The sequence below is a fragment of the Poeciliopsis prolifica genome, unplaced genomic scaffold (genome assembly GCF_027474105.1).
Source record: "Poeciliopsis prolifica strain line A6 unplaced genomic scaffold, Auburn_PproV2 SCAFFOLD021, whole genome shotgun sequence".
In the NCBI taxonomy this organism is placed as follows: Eukaryota; Metazoa; Chordata; class Actinopteri; order Cyprinodontiformes; family Poeciliidae; genus Poeciliopsis; species Poeciliopsis prolifica.
This window is the reverse complement of record NW_026562396.1, coordinates 7,930,342-7,947,120: the sequence shown is the minus strand read 5'-3', so window position 1 is coordinate 7,947,120 and position 16,779 is coordinate 7,930,342. Positions and strand designations below refer to the sequence as shown.

Below are 16,779 nucleotides of genomic sequence, written 5' to 3'. Positions count from 1 at the left end.
TTCCATAAGCTAATGGGTTTTACTGTATTTGTAGATTTTCAGGGCTGCAGATGAAAACAACTAATACTTTAGGTTGTCTTTTAAGAAAATAGTCATTTTATTTCACTAAAAAGATGTGGTTTTCATTTATTTATCCAAAAGACGTTTATGTTATGTACACTATGAGCAGGCCAGAGCTTTGCAATAATCACAGACTGGACTTTGCCCACATAATCAAATCACTCAATCCATTCTTGTCTAAACATAACAAAAGCTAATCCACACTAAGGTTGCAACTAGTAATTATTTCAGTAATGGATTATTTTAAATCAATTCATCAGATCAAAATTTGCCACATTCTTGAGGTGAGGTTATTAAACTACCTGATTCACTATTAGGACTGGTTGTTGGAACAAACAGAATAAAATGAGACAATGGAGAGAAGGAAAGGGATAGATGTGATGAGTGTGAAATTAACTTAACCCCACATTGCTGTTAATAAGCAATGTGCTTAACGCCTCGACAATGTGCCCCAAAGGAGCTCTCTGTTAACTCAGTCTGTACATGTGTGTGTGTGTGTTTGCGTTTGTGGTTAATCACCTCCAACAATAGTTTGCACCACAGATGTACTGCTTTAGTCGATTGATTTTCCTTCCACCACAACTTCCTTTACAGTAACATTTGAATTTTATTTTCACATTTGAAGAATGAGTTAGCGCAAAACCTCTACGTCCCTCTACTAATATGGAGCATAGGCACAGATGAGAGATTTGTGTGAGCCTGATTAAAAAGCTGCTTGCGTAACAGCCTGTGCGCTGAAAGATGTGTGGCGTGTCTGGTAGAAGACCTTCAAACCTGAAAGAATTCGACCGTTTTCATAGTCGATCTGCTGTCGTGTTCATTTTAAGCTTGTAGAGAAATACCTGCAACGGATGTTTTGAAATGATTATTTTTGCAAAGCACTGATGAAAGCTTATAAAGAAAAAGATAAAATATAAAAATGTGCTTGTATTGATAGCCATTATTTTGTGTTTGGGAATGGGGTTGGTATTAGTTAGGTCATGTGACTGTCAGTGATGCGACGCAGCGTTCGGGGATGTTTAACTGCAGCAGAGAGGCAGCGTCATTGCTGTGTAGAGCTGGGCAATATGGCTTAAAAGTAAAATTACAACTTTATTCATACCAAATTTGAGTTCTGATTTTAATCTATTTTCTTCTTGCTTGCATTTCTTAGAAAGACATTACAAATTACTGAACATGTTTTCAAAAACTGGCTTTTATTTCAATAATTCCTTTTGTAAGTTGACCTGACCTCAAAGTCCAAGTAATTAAAAGATGTAAAACACATTTGTCAAACAGGGCTGATATTAGGCCTGTCGCAATAAGCAATAAGTCAACTGGCTGCATGACAAATTAAAACAAGCACAATAATTTCCGTCTGTATGACTTATTTCTCTTTTTACCAAAAATTAATTTAGTCTGGTAATTTGGTCTCAATTTGTTCCTTTTTTGATGGACAATTTTGTTTATAGACTTTATAACTGATTTCATTTGTTGTTTGTGTTGTTTTGTTAATATATTTTGGCAATTTGAAATGTCTCACAGTTCCAGAGTTTTGTACAATTTAAGTTTATTGAGGTCTGAGAATGTGTTCCTCTATTAATATGACATTACCATCATACTAGAAAACGGTCTAGAAAATGGTCTCAGAATGGCAATGACTTCTGGGACAATTTATGTCCAGCAAAATTTGTTACTGTGACCAGCCTAAGTGGAAATTATTCCTGAGTGAAATCTAATTCTATTAAGTCAAGAAATCCATCTTCAGGATTAATGAGATGTTTAGAAATACAGTCAAAGAGAAGAACAATGTAAAAAAAAAAAAAAAAAGAGTTTTCTACGAAAGTATGGCAACTCCTCATTTTTGTTTCTTTTAAAAATAATACTGAATCCTAGTTTAACTGCAGAGTTGTCAAGGGGGGGGCATTAACCAAATCACGTATCTGGGTGTGGCTTTAATTAAAAGTCGGCCTAGAGGATCGATGCTGGACAAATTTGTCACGTAGCAATTTTGATCCTCTTGTTTTGGATATGGAAAGTTAATCCAGCTGAGCTGTGGTTCTTACAGCTGTTGTGTAGATATTATCTGTGGTGGAGGTGTGAAGTGCTGAGCTGTGAGAGCAGCTGAGGCCTCTTTGATGTGACACATAGGAGATGCAAAACGAAAGGGGAGGGGACAGAGATGGAAACCGTAAAACAAAGAAATCATCAATAGTTTGCAGAGAAAACTGACATATTTGTTGAATATGCATCTATCTCCCTGAACATCTCTAAGAAAAAATATAGTCCAAATGTCCAAACAATTTACAAGCTTGAGCGCCTGTATTCCTATCTACAGTGTGCTTTCAGATTAAACTGTACCAGGCCTCCAGAATTTACAGCTTAACGGCAATCTTGTTATGTCACATCAGGGATTAAAAGTACGAGTGGGAGGATGGATCGAGCTCAGAGGATACCTGCACCTGATTATTCATGGAGATGTAGACCCTACATACGAAATGTATAGCTTGCTAACTCTTAAATCGCCAAGGAAAGCTAAGCTTTACCTCATCTATTCACATTTTTTTTATGCTCAATGAAAAAAAACAATCACAAAAAACAACAACAACAACAAAAGAAAAACAGGTGGCTATCAAAAGATGCCAAACCTGATCAAAAATAAAGACAAGAAAGGCTGAAAAGCAGACATGATCCCCACCAAGGAAATTCTCTACGCACAGATGGCTCTTCCTGTTCCTGCGGGGTTCGCTGCTGGTTGGTTGGGAGGAGCCATTGGGGTGTGGGGAGGATGTAAAAAGGCGATTACATCACTCGGTGCACTTTTGGCAGAAGAAATATGACCCAACAGTCCGGGACCAAGTCTGGGCCGTACTATTTCTGTATTCATAACAGTGAGCGGTAATAATAAATAGCTGCAGCGCTCCTATCATAATTTCAGTGACCTTTAAGAAACCGCTCTGGCATCACTGTACCAGGACGACTGGGTGCCAAACCACATCCAGCTGGAAAAGGGACATACTTAAATTCAAGCCTCACAGGACTGCTTAGTCGGCTGCTTTTTTATCGCGAGAGGCAGGCCTGATTCTCCCCCTGTAATTGCTGTGATTAGAACTAAAAGGGACAGCGTGAACAGAGGGGTCGATGACGGTTATAACATGCAGATGGAATCCAACTGTGATCGGAGCAGAGCGGAGGGGAACACCTGTTGTGGCCGAGAAGAGGCAAACACAATGGAAGGAGATTGGTCAGGTGAAAAGAGCTAAAATAAAGTCGGCCATCTGCTCCGTGTTATACAGCACCTTCCAAAGTATTCATACCCTTCAATCATGTCAGCATTCGGCACTCGTCAAGATATTTTTATTGGGATTTTTACACAGAAGACCAAAACAAAGCAGTGTGTAATGGTAAGGGGAAACGATGGGATACTTTGAAAAGTGTGTGGAGCATTAGATACTGGAACCACCTAAGCTATCTCCTTTCAGAGCAACAGACGAAGATCATTTCAACCTCTTGTATCCAGGCTCCTGTTCTTCTCGTCAGGATCCAGATCTGGGCCACTTTTTTCCACAGAGAGGACAAAAGCCTGACTTATTCTACTGAATCCTAAGCTCAACCACAAGTCCCACCCACAATTATGAAAATTACTTATGTTCATCCATCACAAAAATACAACAGGGACAATTTGAGGTAATGTGATAAAATGTGAACAAGTTCAAAAGGTGGGAATACTTTTGTTAGTCACTGTGTGTATTTCTCATCAAAGTATAAATTTTTACACATGAGCAGTTGAGACATATGCATCTCGGTTAGGGAGGGTGGGTGGATTTGAGGACTTTACAACAGGAAGCACTGCTATACAAATAAAGTTAGAGAGCAGAAACAGAACACTGAGGCATGCCAGCTGACTGATTCTCCAACATGATTCATGATGATATCCCCCTCCGTGTTTAGGCTTAAAGCATGACATCATAACACAACAGAAACAAGTCATGATTAATGTAGATGATAAATCATCAGTTGTTACCAGCACATTTCCCAGCCATGAATGTCTGTGTTGGTGAAGGACCACAGCCGAGCACAAACAGCCTGTTTCATGTTGTAAACCGTTCCGGAGTGGTTTTGAATCATTCTACGTGTGGAAACGGCGCACCGAAAATATCTCTTTTTGCATACAAGTAAAGCCCGATTTAAACGCAGTGTAGCTTGAACGAACAAATGAAATAAAATGTGTCAAAACAAAATACCACGAGGCATGTTTTCTCCAACTGGTGAAAAACAGGACCAGAAGTTTTCTATAGCTGCTCTTTATGAGACTTGTAAAAGCTGCCAGTGGATGGTTCAGCAATACAGCAGCAAACTGTTGCACACTTACTCTGTGCCAGACTCACTTTCTCCACACACACACACACACACACTGTCCTGACTCATAACTAAACTCACAGAAAAACAAGGGGATCAGATGACTCTGGTTAGGCCCCAGAGCAGAACATAAGTGCCGTTTTTACTCCCTTTACAACAAAAGAATGGTTCACCAGATGCTCCGAAGTGACTTTACATAAACTCCCCTATACAGCTTCCTGTTAGCAAAAGCTGTCATTATTAAGACTTTTGAGGTCCAAATTATGATTAGTACCTTTTTTAATATTACAGTAAATTATTTGTTTTAGGTTGCTGATGTCTTCTAAAACAATGACTAAACTTTTGAAAATGTGTTTTTTTGTATTGATTTTCTTATTAGAGAGAAAAAAAAAATCACAAACAAGCATAAATTCAGTGGCTTTGCCAAGCTATCATGGGGCTAGCTTATTTAGGTCACCACCAAAATAGCACATATTTATTCTTCCCACAGTACAGCAATAGCAGAGGAAAAAAAAGCAAATCAGCAAAAAAAAAAGTGTACCACTTTATATTTGAATCTGGTCACTTCTAGTATTTTACGCAGTAAAGGAGAACTGAAATGCAAAAGTTGACAAACTACTTTATTGATGACCTTGTCACCAACCCATCCTCCTGATGGCTTTTCACACCCAGCTCATCATGAGTTCAGCCCCTTTCTCACATTTACATGCCGTTTTTGCAAGTCTGGACTTGTCCAGTTTTCTCCTTCAGAGTTAACCCAGCTCAGGCCTGCTAACCTGGCCATCGGGTATTCAGCTCGACCTTCCGGGCTACTGAACAAAGAGCCCTGCAGTCCCTCTCTCAGAATGCAGGGAAAACAGAAGACGTGAAATATCTGGGCAACAGGCAATGTGCTTATCAGCACCAGAGAAATAGTACAGCACATTCAAAGGAACAATAGGACAACAGTGACTCCCTGTCTAACAAGGACTCATTGGTGTGAAGCAGACTCTGCAGAAACAGGTTTAGAAGATTTGCGGATGGCAGCGAGTGCCAGCAAGTTAATAAACCCTGAAGGGCGACGAAAAGATAAAAAGCAGGTAATAAGTCTTGGCAGCCACTGGAAAACTGTGCTTTACTCATTCAAAAAAAAGAAAAGAACTGGTCATCTTAAAGAGGGGTAGCATCTTACATTAGCAATGATAATGCGGTTAGCATTACTAAATGTAATGCTAACCAGGTGTGCTTTCTGAGGAACAGGGTTACTTACTTAACTTAACTCACTTGAAGCCTGCCGCAATATGCAATTATTTGTAAGATAAATCAAAATGAACTCCACATCATTTCTATTCTGATGATTAATATTTTTTGAAGGGCAATTTTGTTTACTGTGACATCACAGTCTATTTTATTTATGGTTTTGGTTGTGTGTGTGTGTGAGGGTTTGTTTTTTACATCCGTTTTATTTACCGTTTCTGGTTGTCATGTTTTATTTCGGATAATTTAAAAATTTTTCCAGTTCCAGCACATATTGCTCATTACAAAATTAAAATGTATTGGTCTTCAAGATGGCGAACTTGTATCATTATGCTATTAACAGTATGTCGTTTGAAAATGGCTTTAAAACTACACTATATTCATTTATTGTGATAATTGCAGGGAAGATGTATCATCTAGTAACATTTATTATGATGACCGGCCTGCTGCCATAAAATCCAAATCCAGAATGTTCCATGAGTAATTAAGCAAAAAAATAAAATAAAATAAATAAATCATTCTGATTGTCTTGTAAGCACAGCAAACATGTCCCCAGAATTTTTTTTATATTTTTTATTCTGGGGATAGAATTTTTAAAAATAGCTCTGATTTTATTTTAAACACTTCACTGATACTAAATTTAGCGAGTGAGTTTATGAGTTTTTCCTGCAGATAGACTGGGTAGCATGTTGCATTCACTTATGGAAACAATTAATTAAAAATAGGAGTTGCTTTGTTGTATGTAGTTTCCAACCAGTCAAGCTGAAAAGCTTTGGTGACAATTCGTCTGTGCTCCCCATTCTCAGATTCCCAGTTCAATCTCCTCTCTAGTGCAAGTAGGAATGTTCACATGACTTGTGAATTAACAGCAAGGTTGTTTTTGATGGGAGCATGCTTTGCTGCATTGCTAGGCTATAATTAAACTATACCGGGGCTCTCATTGAGCCACCAACCTTGGCCTGTCACATCCCACTGCTGCCTGTCTGAGTCAGTGTTTCCATATACAGGATACCAAAAAGCTGGCCAAAAAAAAAAACAAAACCAAGGGTTAAAAAATCCAGAACCCAGAGGATTTGTTTTGTGGAACTTATTGAGGGGGGCGGAGGGTGATGGGGGGTAAGATTACTGTATGTTTTGGAGTCTCATTATCAGCAAAGGTAGAGCAACCGAGCAGCAGTTTCGTAACACAGTCGATTGCCGATTGACTGCAGTTAATCTGATCATGACCACACAACACTGGTCCTTCACTGGCTTTCTAATATGGTGCGACTCTGTTGTGGACTAACCCGAGTCGCCAGGACATGTGATAACACACAACCAAGCAGCACCAGCAGTTAATAAACAGCTTAGGTTGTTAAATCCCAATAAGTTCCACAAAACAAAAAAAAACTATCGGCAATTGTGTCAGAGCACAGATTTTGGCACTGGGATCCCATTGCATATTCATGCCCTGACATAATTAGTGCAATTACACTGAAACAAACAAGGCTGTCTCCTCTGTTCCTGTTTAAGTCTTGGTGCAGACACAGCAAAGCTATAAACAGGTTGCAGAGCATAAGGCAGGAGCCTTATTTCCACAACAGGGTGGGTGTCAGGAACATTTTGCAGCAGGCATACTGTCAACCACGAGCTACTGGAAGGAACAGTGTATTATGTGGCAGGAGAGCAGCAGAGAAGGTTATATGTGGATGAAGTAAACAAAATTAAAAAATAGGGAAAGGGAAACAGCTGACAGTGGAGTGTATGCACATCCTCATCTACTCAGGTCAGGTTTTGTAAATTCATGTAACCAGCCGGACCAGCTGTTACATAATTGTTGTCCTCTCTCTAGGGGTTTAGGGTGGGGGGAATGGGTAAAGTCAGTCATGTAAAGCTGGTTGTACACACAGTTTGCCCACACAGAGTTGTGCATGTATCCGGGTGTGTATGTGTGTGTTTCAGCTTGCTCACATACCTCGCTCGGGCTTCATGTTGTCCAGTGTCATCTGGTTGACTTCAGGGTCGTCTTTCTGTATCACGCGCAACTTTGACAGCAACACGACGGTGCCTGGAACCCCAAAAAGCCCCCCTTTAATAAAAAAAACAAAACAAAAAAGAAAAGAAAGAGCCCCTCTGGCCCCAGCGACCTGCCTGCTGTATTAGCTAAGCGACGATATCAGCTGTAAGCCTGCGTGTCAGTGCCAACTGCCCCCCAGCCCCTATCCAACAACAAAGCCTGGCTTTGTTAGCATGCTCCTGTCCGCTTCCATCGAGTCGCACTGTGTTCCCCAACTCACACAAAAGACAGCTGATACCAGGAGCGTCGGGCAACCGAGTTGTCAAACTGCTTGCTAGCGAGTTAACCAATCTGCGAACTAGTAATCCAACTAGCAAGCTGGCTCCTCTCTCAGCTTGTCTCAGATTCCGCCACCTGAATCATAGTTAAGTCGGGATTCATTTCGCAGTCCCCCCCCCCGTCCACAGCTTGTGTAACGTTGATACCACCGCTACGGAGGCTCGCTAACTCAGCAGTGCAGCTAGCGCCGCTGAAAACTCGACCGACTAACCTCTTTTCGTTGATGTTGGTTCACCGTCCAAACATCTCAGCTCCTGTAAGGTAGCTCAGCCCGGCTACAAACGCTCTCTGGACGGGGTTGCTTGTTTTTTTTTTTTTTTTTGTTCGTTTTCCATTCGGAAGGGGGAGCGACGGCGACGCAAATTTTTAGCCTATCATTGTGGTCACAAAAATGACAAAACGTTGTCAAACGAGTTTGGTCCGCTTTCGAGGTCGAGCCTTCGCCATTTACTTGTCGCTGGAAACGCCACCTGCGCCGACTTCCTTTGTGGTCCTCATTAAAACTTTTGCAAGCCGACAACAACAAACGAGCCGACTCCGAGCGAACGCTTCAGTGACGACGGCAACGTCTGCCGCGAGCCCGCACCGAGCCGCTAGCTGGGTCGCCAGGCTCCTGCGCGAGACAACTATCGGACAATATTCAGGCGAAATGCGGATTAAAGGAACAGCGAGTCCTGCTAGTCGTGATGCTACTGTCTGCCTCCGCCGCCTCGCTTCCCTCCCCGCTGCTTGTCAAAACAGATCAGCGCAGCTCCAGTCACGTGTCCCAACAACAGCCCCGCTCGTCACTTCCCTCCGGGGCCCAGCCTGAACTTGCAGTCATGGCAACCGCCAACTTGGTGCTGGTACCAAAACTTCTCCGGGTAAAGACCCGCGGCGTCTCGACGCGAGCAGATATTCACGAACGAATGCCGCGAGGCGAGTGTTGTTGTTGTTGTTTTTTTTTTTATTAAACGTCTGTGACGTCAGTGACAGTTGGAGGCTCCTTGCTGTAACTCATAACAAAAAAAAACAAAAAAAAAAACAGATGCAAGCTGATTGGTCGGTCCAAGTCGGTGCGCGTTCACGTGCTCACGTGAAGGTTCATCTTTGTCCATTGTGAACATTTTGTTCTTAGGCTGAGGTGTGCAACAGGAGCATATGTCTGAGGTCAGACTATTAAACAGTAAACGTGTCTCATTTGGCCTTTGAAATCCACTGATTGAAGGTTGAACATTTCAGAGCCGATCAAAAGTTTTCCAGGGGCCCGGGCAGAATTTCTCTTCAGGGCCCAATTCCAGTTAAATTTGGTGCCAATTCTATGTTGTTTGAGCTAAATCTGTTTTGTTTTGTTTTTGTTAGTTTTTTTTGTTTGTTTGTTTTTTTTTGTGGATTTTGCTTTTATCACAACTTGTTTTAGATCTACTTGTAAACCAGTGGTTGATTCTTTAAAATAATAGTTAAATTTTTTTCAAACCGAGTTATGTTGAAAAGTAATAAGCTGTCGATATCTTACCTGTGGCAGATTGCACTTGGTGATTTTACTTCCTGTCTGAACAGAGTAGACAGAGTAAACAAAGTGACGGTGATCAGAAAGCAGACTTTTACCATCTTAAATCAACATGAGTCTTAAAAAAAAATTCAAAATGGCTTCCAAGAACAGATTTAAATGTACGACTTAAACTTCTATCATGTTTCATTTGTATTCTTGTAATTCTTTCGTCTTCTGTTGAACTTAATTTATCAAAGAATCACTTCTAGCTCATAAAATACTAAAAAATAAAGCTGGTTGAAATTTTGAAGACCTAAATAAAAATCAGTATTGGCTAAGACAAAAATGGGGCATCTTTATTTCAAACTCACCTTCACATAAGTTCGTATTAGAAACGTCTTGTTCCTTCCCTGAACATGAGGTGACAATTTTAATAGAACTAGAAACAAAACAAACAAACAAAAAAACTGGATAAAATCTCTTTTCTGATCAACTGTCTCAGAGCAAAGGCCGAGGACACAAATACGAGGTGCTCGCAAAGAATGCACTAACTGAGAGAAATGGTCTGTTGCGTCTTGTTTTGAGATGGGTCAACTTTTATTGAGCAAGTCATTGTATTGATTTTGCAAATTGACTCACATGTGCATTGTTGTTCCAGCAAAAAAGAAACAACAACAACAAAAACAAACAAAAACCTGTAAATATGGGTCATAAAGTACACAACAATGCAAACTGTGTGTCTGACTGAAGGGCGAAGTTTGAGGACGACGTGTACAGGTGAAACTAAATATTGACTGCAGCAGATTAAGCAAAGGTTCACTCTTCTACAACTCATGCCAGGTCTAGACAACCCGAGCTGATTCGCAGAAAACACATTGCCTGAACGCGAGACCCTCTCTCAGTGCAGTACTGTTATTGTCCATTGTGTAACACTTTATTATTACTTTGCTGGATGTGTTAACAGTGCAATTTCTCCCACAAAATTTGGAGACTAGATCACCCTCTCCCAAATGAAACATGGTGGTGGCAGCGGCATGCTATGGAAATGCTTTCCTTAAGTAGGCCCTGGGAAACTGGTGAGTTTAATTTATTTATTTATTTTTTTGATAAAATTATGACTCTAGTTACATGGCAATGCTGGGGTAGGGGCGGAAACTCATTAGAGGCTTTAAAAAGACTGGGGTCAAGGTTCACCCAGCAGTAGGAAAACAACCTCAGCTACAACGGAAGGGTTTAAATCAAACAATAATCGCATTTTGCAATGGCCTTGTCAAAGTCCAGACCTAAATTCAACAGAACGTCTATGACAAGATTACTCTGGAAATTGCTTCTTCGCAGATGCTGGCCATGCAGTCTGACAGACTGGCCATGCAGAGTGGCAGGGCGTGCAAAACTGATAGAGGCACTTCAAGATATATATATATATATATATATATATATATATATATATATATATATATATATATATATATATATATATATATATATATATATATATATATATATATATATATATATATATATATATATATATATATATATATATATATATAAAAAGGGTCTCCTGAGGATTGGTGGAAAATCCCAGTTTTGAAATGTATTCCAGGTCGCTCCTCATATTTCAACTTAAAACGAAACATGATTCATCTGCTCAAAAATGGTTATTTCTAATCTGTGATTGCATTTAATACAATCCAGTCATGACCGCACATAAATGAATTACAAATCAGTTTTATGACATGGTCTGTTCAGCTCATCTAAATGCACCAGTAGAGGAAAAACATTCCTTCAGCAGTGCCACACAAGAATTTAGGTTGGGAAACTAAATGTCACATCCCCATCTAGTGGCAGGATAGAAACAGTGGCACAACTCAGGAGGAGTAGCAGAATAAAGGTCATTGCACTGGGCTGATCTCAAAAAATATACTAACTATAAACATGCAGGAGTTAAATTCTATGTCTGAATTCACATTATTTCTTTTCCAAATTCAATTTTAGTTCTTTGCAGAATCTCTTTTTCACATCTTGACATAGCACAGCTTCAAAGCTTTACTTTTGCAACTTATCTCTTTACACTACTGTGTGTATGATGCTGTTAAAATGAAAACAGTTCAATTAGCTAAACGGCACACGAGCCAAGGCTAAATAGCTGATCCAAGAACTTTGGCTGAATTTTGGATTTACGGCATGTTCTGGCTGCGTATTGGCACTTACACCTGGACCGCCTTTTGCTGGAACATTAACTATTCTAAGGTAATAAATTTGTGGTTGCATGCCTCTGGACGCTTTCCATATTTTAAAGGCTGGCGGATGCTTTCACTGCTCTTTGAGGCTCAAAGTTGGTCACTGTAATGACTCAGCAGACAAACAGAGTTCAGGATGACAAGAATGTTTAAAACTGTTGCAGAAATGTGACTGCACAGAAAAAGATAGTAGTTTTTAGTTTAAATCACCGAATGGACGCAGGTCGGCAAGATATGCCAACAGCTGATTTTGTCACGTCATAATTGCAAACATTATTGTATTGCAGTGGGACATGATGAGCAGCTCAAAGCAGTGCAGAACCCTGACATGAGGGAAATACGATACGTTTTTCATTTTCTGCAACTACAAATTCACCCTAAGCTGCAGTGACAGTGGAAAGTGACTTAAAAGCATAACCTTTTGACAATTCATCTTTGGAAAGTGGCTCTGGAGGTCATCCGTGAACATCGCTTTGTACATCTTGCCAGGGATCTCGTATTAATTTTAGGCCAGAACTTTGATTAGGCCGTTCTAATTTGCGTTGCGGTCGTGTGTTTTGGGGTCACTGTCCCTCTGGAAGGTGAACCTTCTTCACTTCTTCTTGCCACGTTTTGAAAGCCATGTGGTCGTTTCCCTTTCACTTCACATTTGACAAAAAAATCATTTTTCCAACGGATATTAAAACTTTTGCAAGGCACTGCATGAAAAAAAAATGATCTGATTCAGAGCAAAGACAGACTCACGCGCTTGAATCCCTTATCTCCTGCTTTTTCTTATCCGATTTGGAGGTTTATTGATTCAATTTATTTGTCTGTGTACTAAAAAAAAATAAAAAAAGGACCAAAACACACTCATCCCAGAAATCAAATAAGAAAGAAAAAGTAATAAAAGAGCCGAGACTCCATACGTTGGAAATACCAACAGTTTATTTTCTACCTTTTTTTTTCTTTCTTTTTGTGTGTGTGTGTGTCTACAAGAAATGTTGAAACATTTGAACACTGAAAAAAGCTGGATGACATCATCACTTGCTTCTCATTTTTCTTTCTTTTTTTGTTTTAAATTATTATGATTATTTTTTATTTTTTTGCTTAGCAATCACAACAGATGATATTGCACGGCACTGAGAAAGCAGTAGCAAAGCTCGGAGATGACAAGTCACGCGCAAGAAAAAATGAAATAAAAATGAATAAAAATAAAATGGAGTGTTGGATCCAAAAAGGGAAGGAGGTCGAGCAGTTTGGTGGGATTTCACTTTGAAATGCAAGTGCAGGAATGAACAGTGACAGCAATCTGATGTGAGAACAGATATGCTTGTTTTTATTTATTTATTTGTTTCTATCAAAACCCTTCAGGCATCTTTGCGTACGAATAGATCGAGGACGCTGCAGGTGAGAAACTAGTTCCCCAGCGTAAAGAGATCCAGATGATTGTCTTAGGCGCTGCAGTATTGTTGTGAGACTTGTAGTCAAGCTACCCTTCATATGGGAACTCCTTTGGTGACAAAAATTTGTAAAAAAAAATAAAATAAAGGAAGAGGTGGAGAACAGGTACACGTTGTAACAAATGGTTTCTCTACCAACATGCTCCTTTTAATGTCAAATCCAATCCCTCGCACTCTCCTGATGCCACAGCTCCCATCCTGTGGCGTAAGGACTGAGGAAGCGTTCTGATTTCACCTGTTCTGACAGCCGGTGCTTTCGTTAGACTCTGTGGACCAGTGGTGCCCAAAGTCGGTCCTGGAGGGCCGACATCCTGTATGCTTTAGTTCTTCTCCCGGGTTTGACACACCTGGATCCGATCCAATGATGGCTTGTTAGAAGGCCTAAGAAGAACACTGACATGCTGAAAAGGTTGTCGGTACTACCAGGGAGAGAACTAAAACATGCAGGTTCCAGGGCTGACTTTGGACACCCCTGCTGTAACCTGTCTGGGTGTGAAGAGAGGAAGCATCCCTGGGAGCGAGTCGGCTGACCTCTGCAGTAACGTTAGCTGCCCAGTAGCTGCGTTTCCATTGACCGTGTAGTTGCGCAATTTGGGATTACGAAAAAATACATCTGCTCAATGGAAAAATGGCAACTCCCCCCCCAAAAAAAACCCTTATGGTTTCAATGAAGTGTATTTTTTTCGCGCTAGAATGAGGAAGGCCTATTTCGCATACATAACACAAGTCACGTGATCGCCAATGGCGTGAACCACAAAGAAGAAGATAAAGGTTGGCTTGTCAGTGAACAGACGCATTTGCCATTTTAATTGCGTTTCTTTTTTAAGTTAAGCGCCGCAGTTTCAAAACTGTGCTCGTTCCGACATCAGTGGAACGTCAACAGGGTCTTGCACACATTTGTAATGGAGCTGCAGCCTCAACTGGACGCCTTCCTCTGGCAGAGAAGACGAAGAAGACGGCAGGAAGTGGTGGGAGGATGATGGCGAGCGGCGTTTTTAATTAACTCCTGAACAAACGTGCTTATGTGAGAATTTCATTGTCTCAATGGGCGTCCCACAATTATGAAATTGTGTGCTCTGTTTTTTGTTTTGGTTTGTTTTCTTTCAAACACTCGCGCACGTTTCGAATGGACACGCAGGTGATGTTTTCGGGTCACGCGATCAACACCTGGGCAGAAACGACGAAGAAGACAGGCAGTAGTCGGAGGATCGTGACGCAGCACGTTATTTTATTTTTTTTATCACATTTTTGTCGTGGAAACGCAGCTGGGCCGTCTCGCACACACTCACACAGAAATCCCTCCGGTAAGGTTTCCTTTGCAGTTTTATTAGACTTTGCACAGGGTCGTTACACGAGGACGTACCCACAAAAAAAAAAAAAAAAAAAAAAACTAAAAAAGAAAACCAAAAAAAAGAACAGATGCTCGGTGGAGCGAGGCTGCACGAGCCACGGCAAATAAAAACAGACCCCTCTCCGTGGCCTGGCCCCTGGCAGACCGGCTGCCCCCAGCCCGCGCTCCACCTCACCACCCCGTGCACAAGACAGCAAAGTGAGCAGAGGCTTCCAGCCCCCCCTGCTTTCAAAATGCTTTCAGATTGTACGTTGAACAGGAGAACCCCCCCCCACCCCGTAGGAGTCAACTTGCCTACGTAACCCTACGCCTTCTACATTCTATACCCGTGCGAATGGCGAAGAAAAACTCAACAAATCTACCACACAAATGCCAGTGCTCCCCCTCCCCCCCCTCCCAACCCCTCTTCATATACATATTTTTTCTCCAATTTTTATTTTTTATTTTTTGGTTTGTTTTAAAAATCTTTGGATGTGCAGTATTACCCATAGAGTAACAGTTTTCTTTCTTTTTTTGTCAAAAAAATTCAAAGGAAACTTTAAAAAAAATCAAACAGACAAAAACACACACACACACACGCATACACACATACACACTGCTTGTTGTTTGCCAGCTAGCCAATAAAGTAAGCCTGTTGAACTTTGTAGGCACTGGCAAAAAAAAAAAAAAAAAAAAGGAAAAGAAAAGGACCGTCTGGATTTTTGGCAGTGTTCAAAACACACAAGTTGAAATGTCGGCTAGGATGCAGTTTAAAAAACAAAAAAACTACAAAAAACAAAACAAAACATCAAAAATAAGGCTGTAACATTAAAGCATAAAACATCTTTGTTGCATTTTTATCCCCCCTTCCACAAAAAAACCCTATGCTATGTACAAATCTAGAGCTTCTACAAATGCATAAATTAAAGAACCTATACAAAAAAAAAAAGACAAAGGCAATTAAATTAAAATCACAACACAGTCGTAGGTAGAAGAGAAAGTAGGAGCACAACATCACAGCAGTTGGTTTTACCCTGTAAAAGTAATCGTCTACATCATAACATTGGCATATAACCCCCGTCGTCTGATAAAAAATAATCTTCTCCCCCTTAGGTCTCGCGTCAACCCTGAAACTTTGTCCTCCGTGTCACGAAACAGAGCACTTCTGCCCCACAGAAAGAAGAAAAAAAAGAGAGAAGTAAAATAAACAACAAACGACAGCTCCAAAATAGATAATTGTACAGCTTTTTTGACGTAACAATATCAAATGCCACACAGGCGGAGTTCTACATTACTCACAGATAAGACATCTCGATGCAGAACTCAAAGGAATTATTACTATGAGGTATTCAGAGACACTGGTAAAAGACATGCACGGCCAGAGTGCTGGACCCTCCTACACACAGCAGAGAGAGAAGGAAGGGAAGAGGGGAAGGACTCTGTGTGTGTGTGTGTGTGTGTGTGTGTGTGTGTGTGTGTGTGTGTTGTGTGTGTGTGTGTGTGTGTGTGTGGTGTGTGTGTGTGTGTGTGTGTGTGTGTGTGTGTGTGTCGGGGTGGGAGGGCAGGTAGAGGACGAGAAACAAAGACCTTTGGTTTGATCTGTAGAAGTGGACAACAGAAAATCCTTTGGTATGTCTTCATTGCATGTTTGCGCTGGCAAAAGCACCACGGTGTGATTCACAAAACGAAAGGTACAAAGGAAGGAAAAGAAGAAGAAAAAATTAATAACAATAATAAAAAAAATCCTTGTCTCTTCAGTTGTGGCCTTTCTACAGGCTGAGGTATTCACAGAGTCAAAAGTGAGAGGTCAACAGCGGTTTAACACTTTGGTTCAAGCAAGGCACTCGTCCTGGGAGGTTGTATCATTATTATTATCATTACTGTTTTTTTGTTGTTGTTTTTTCCAGTTTTTGTATTTTTTATTTGCTTTTTTTTTTTTTAAAGAAAGATGGTAACACATCTGCTTCTACTTTCAGGAACATGTCTGCCTATAGTTGAATCAGTGATTCTGCCCATGGCTACGTTAAGATGTCTCTGACTTGTTCGTTGGATCAATAATATGCAACACAAAGGGGCAGGGCCAGCAGAAAGACAAAAAAAAAAATCTATATACGGAGGGGTTACGAATAGCACTGTGATCAATTATTCACCGTCTTACTGCTGTTTTTGATTTGTTTTTGTTTTTTCACACTTCTATATTTCAGATAATCAAAGAAATTGTCCTATCAATCGAATCTTTTTTTTCTTCCCTAAAATGGAGTTTACAGATCGTCACTTTCCTAGAGTAATAGCCGAAGATGATTTTTGGCAAAATAAAAACCCCA

The 16,779-nt window shown here is 40.5% G+C and overlaps 1 protein-coding gene across 2 annotated transcripts in view; it reads right to left on the bottom strand.

Moving 5' to 3' along the window:
* atosa (atos homolog A) overlaps positions 1-8,908 on the bottom strand; it is a 38,377-nt gene extending 29,469 nt beyond the window's left edge. The window contains exons 1-2 of one of the 2 annotated variants that reach the window (XM_055045083.1): positions 7,765-8,908; positions 7,589-7,681 (exon numbers count right to left, since the gene is read on the bottom strand). In XM_055045083.1, coding sequence (XP_054901058.1) covers positions 7,589-7,619 — 31 coding nt within the window. In that variant the 5' untranslated portion in view covers positions 7,620-7,681; positions 7,765-8,908. The remainder of the gene's footprint in view (positions 1-7,588; positions 7,682-7,764) is intronic. The other variant, XM_055045084.1, reaches the window with a different exon arrangement.
* Between the last annotated feature and the right edge of the window lie 7,871 nt (positions 8,909-16,779).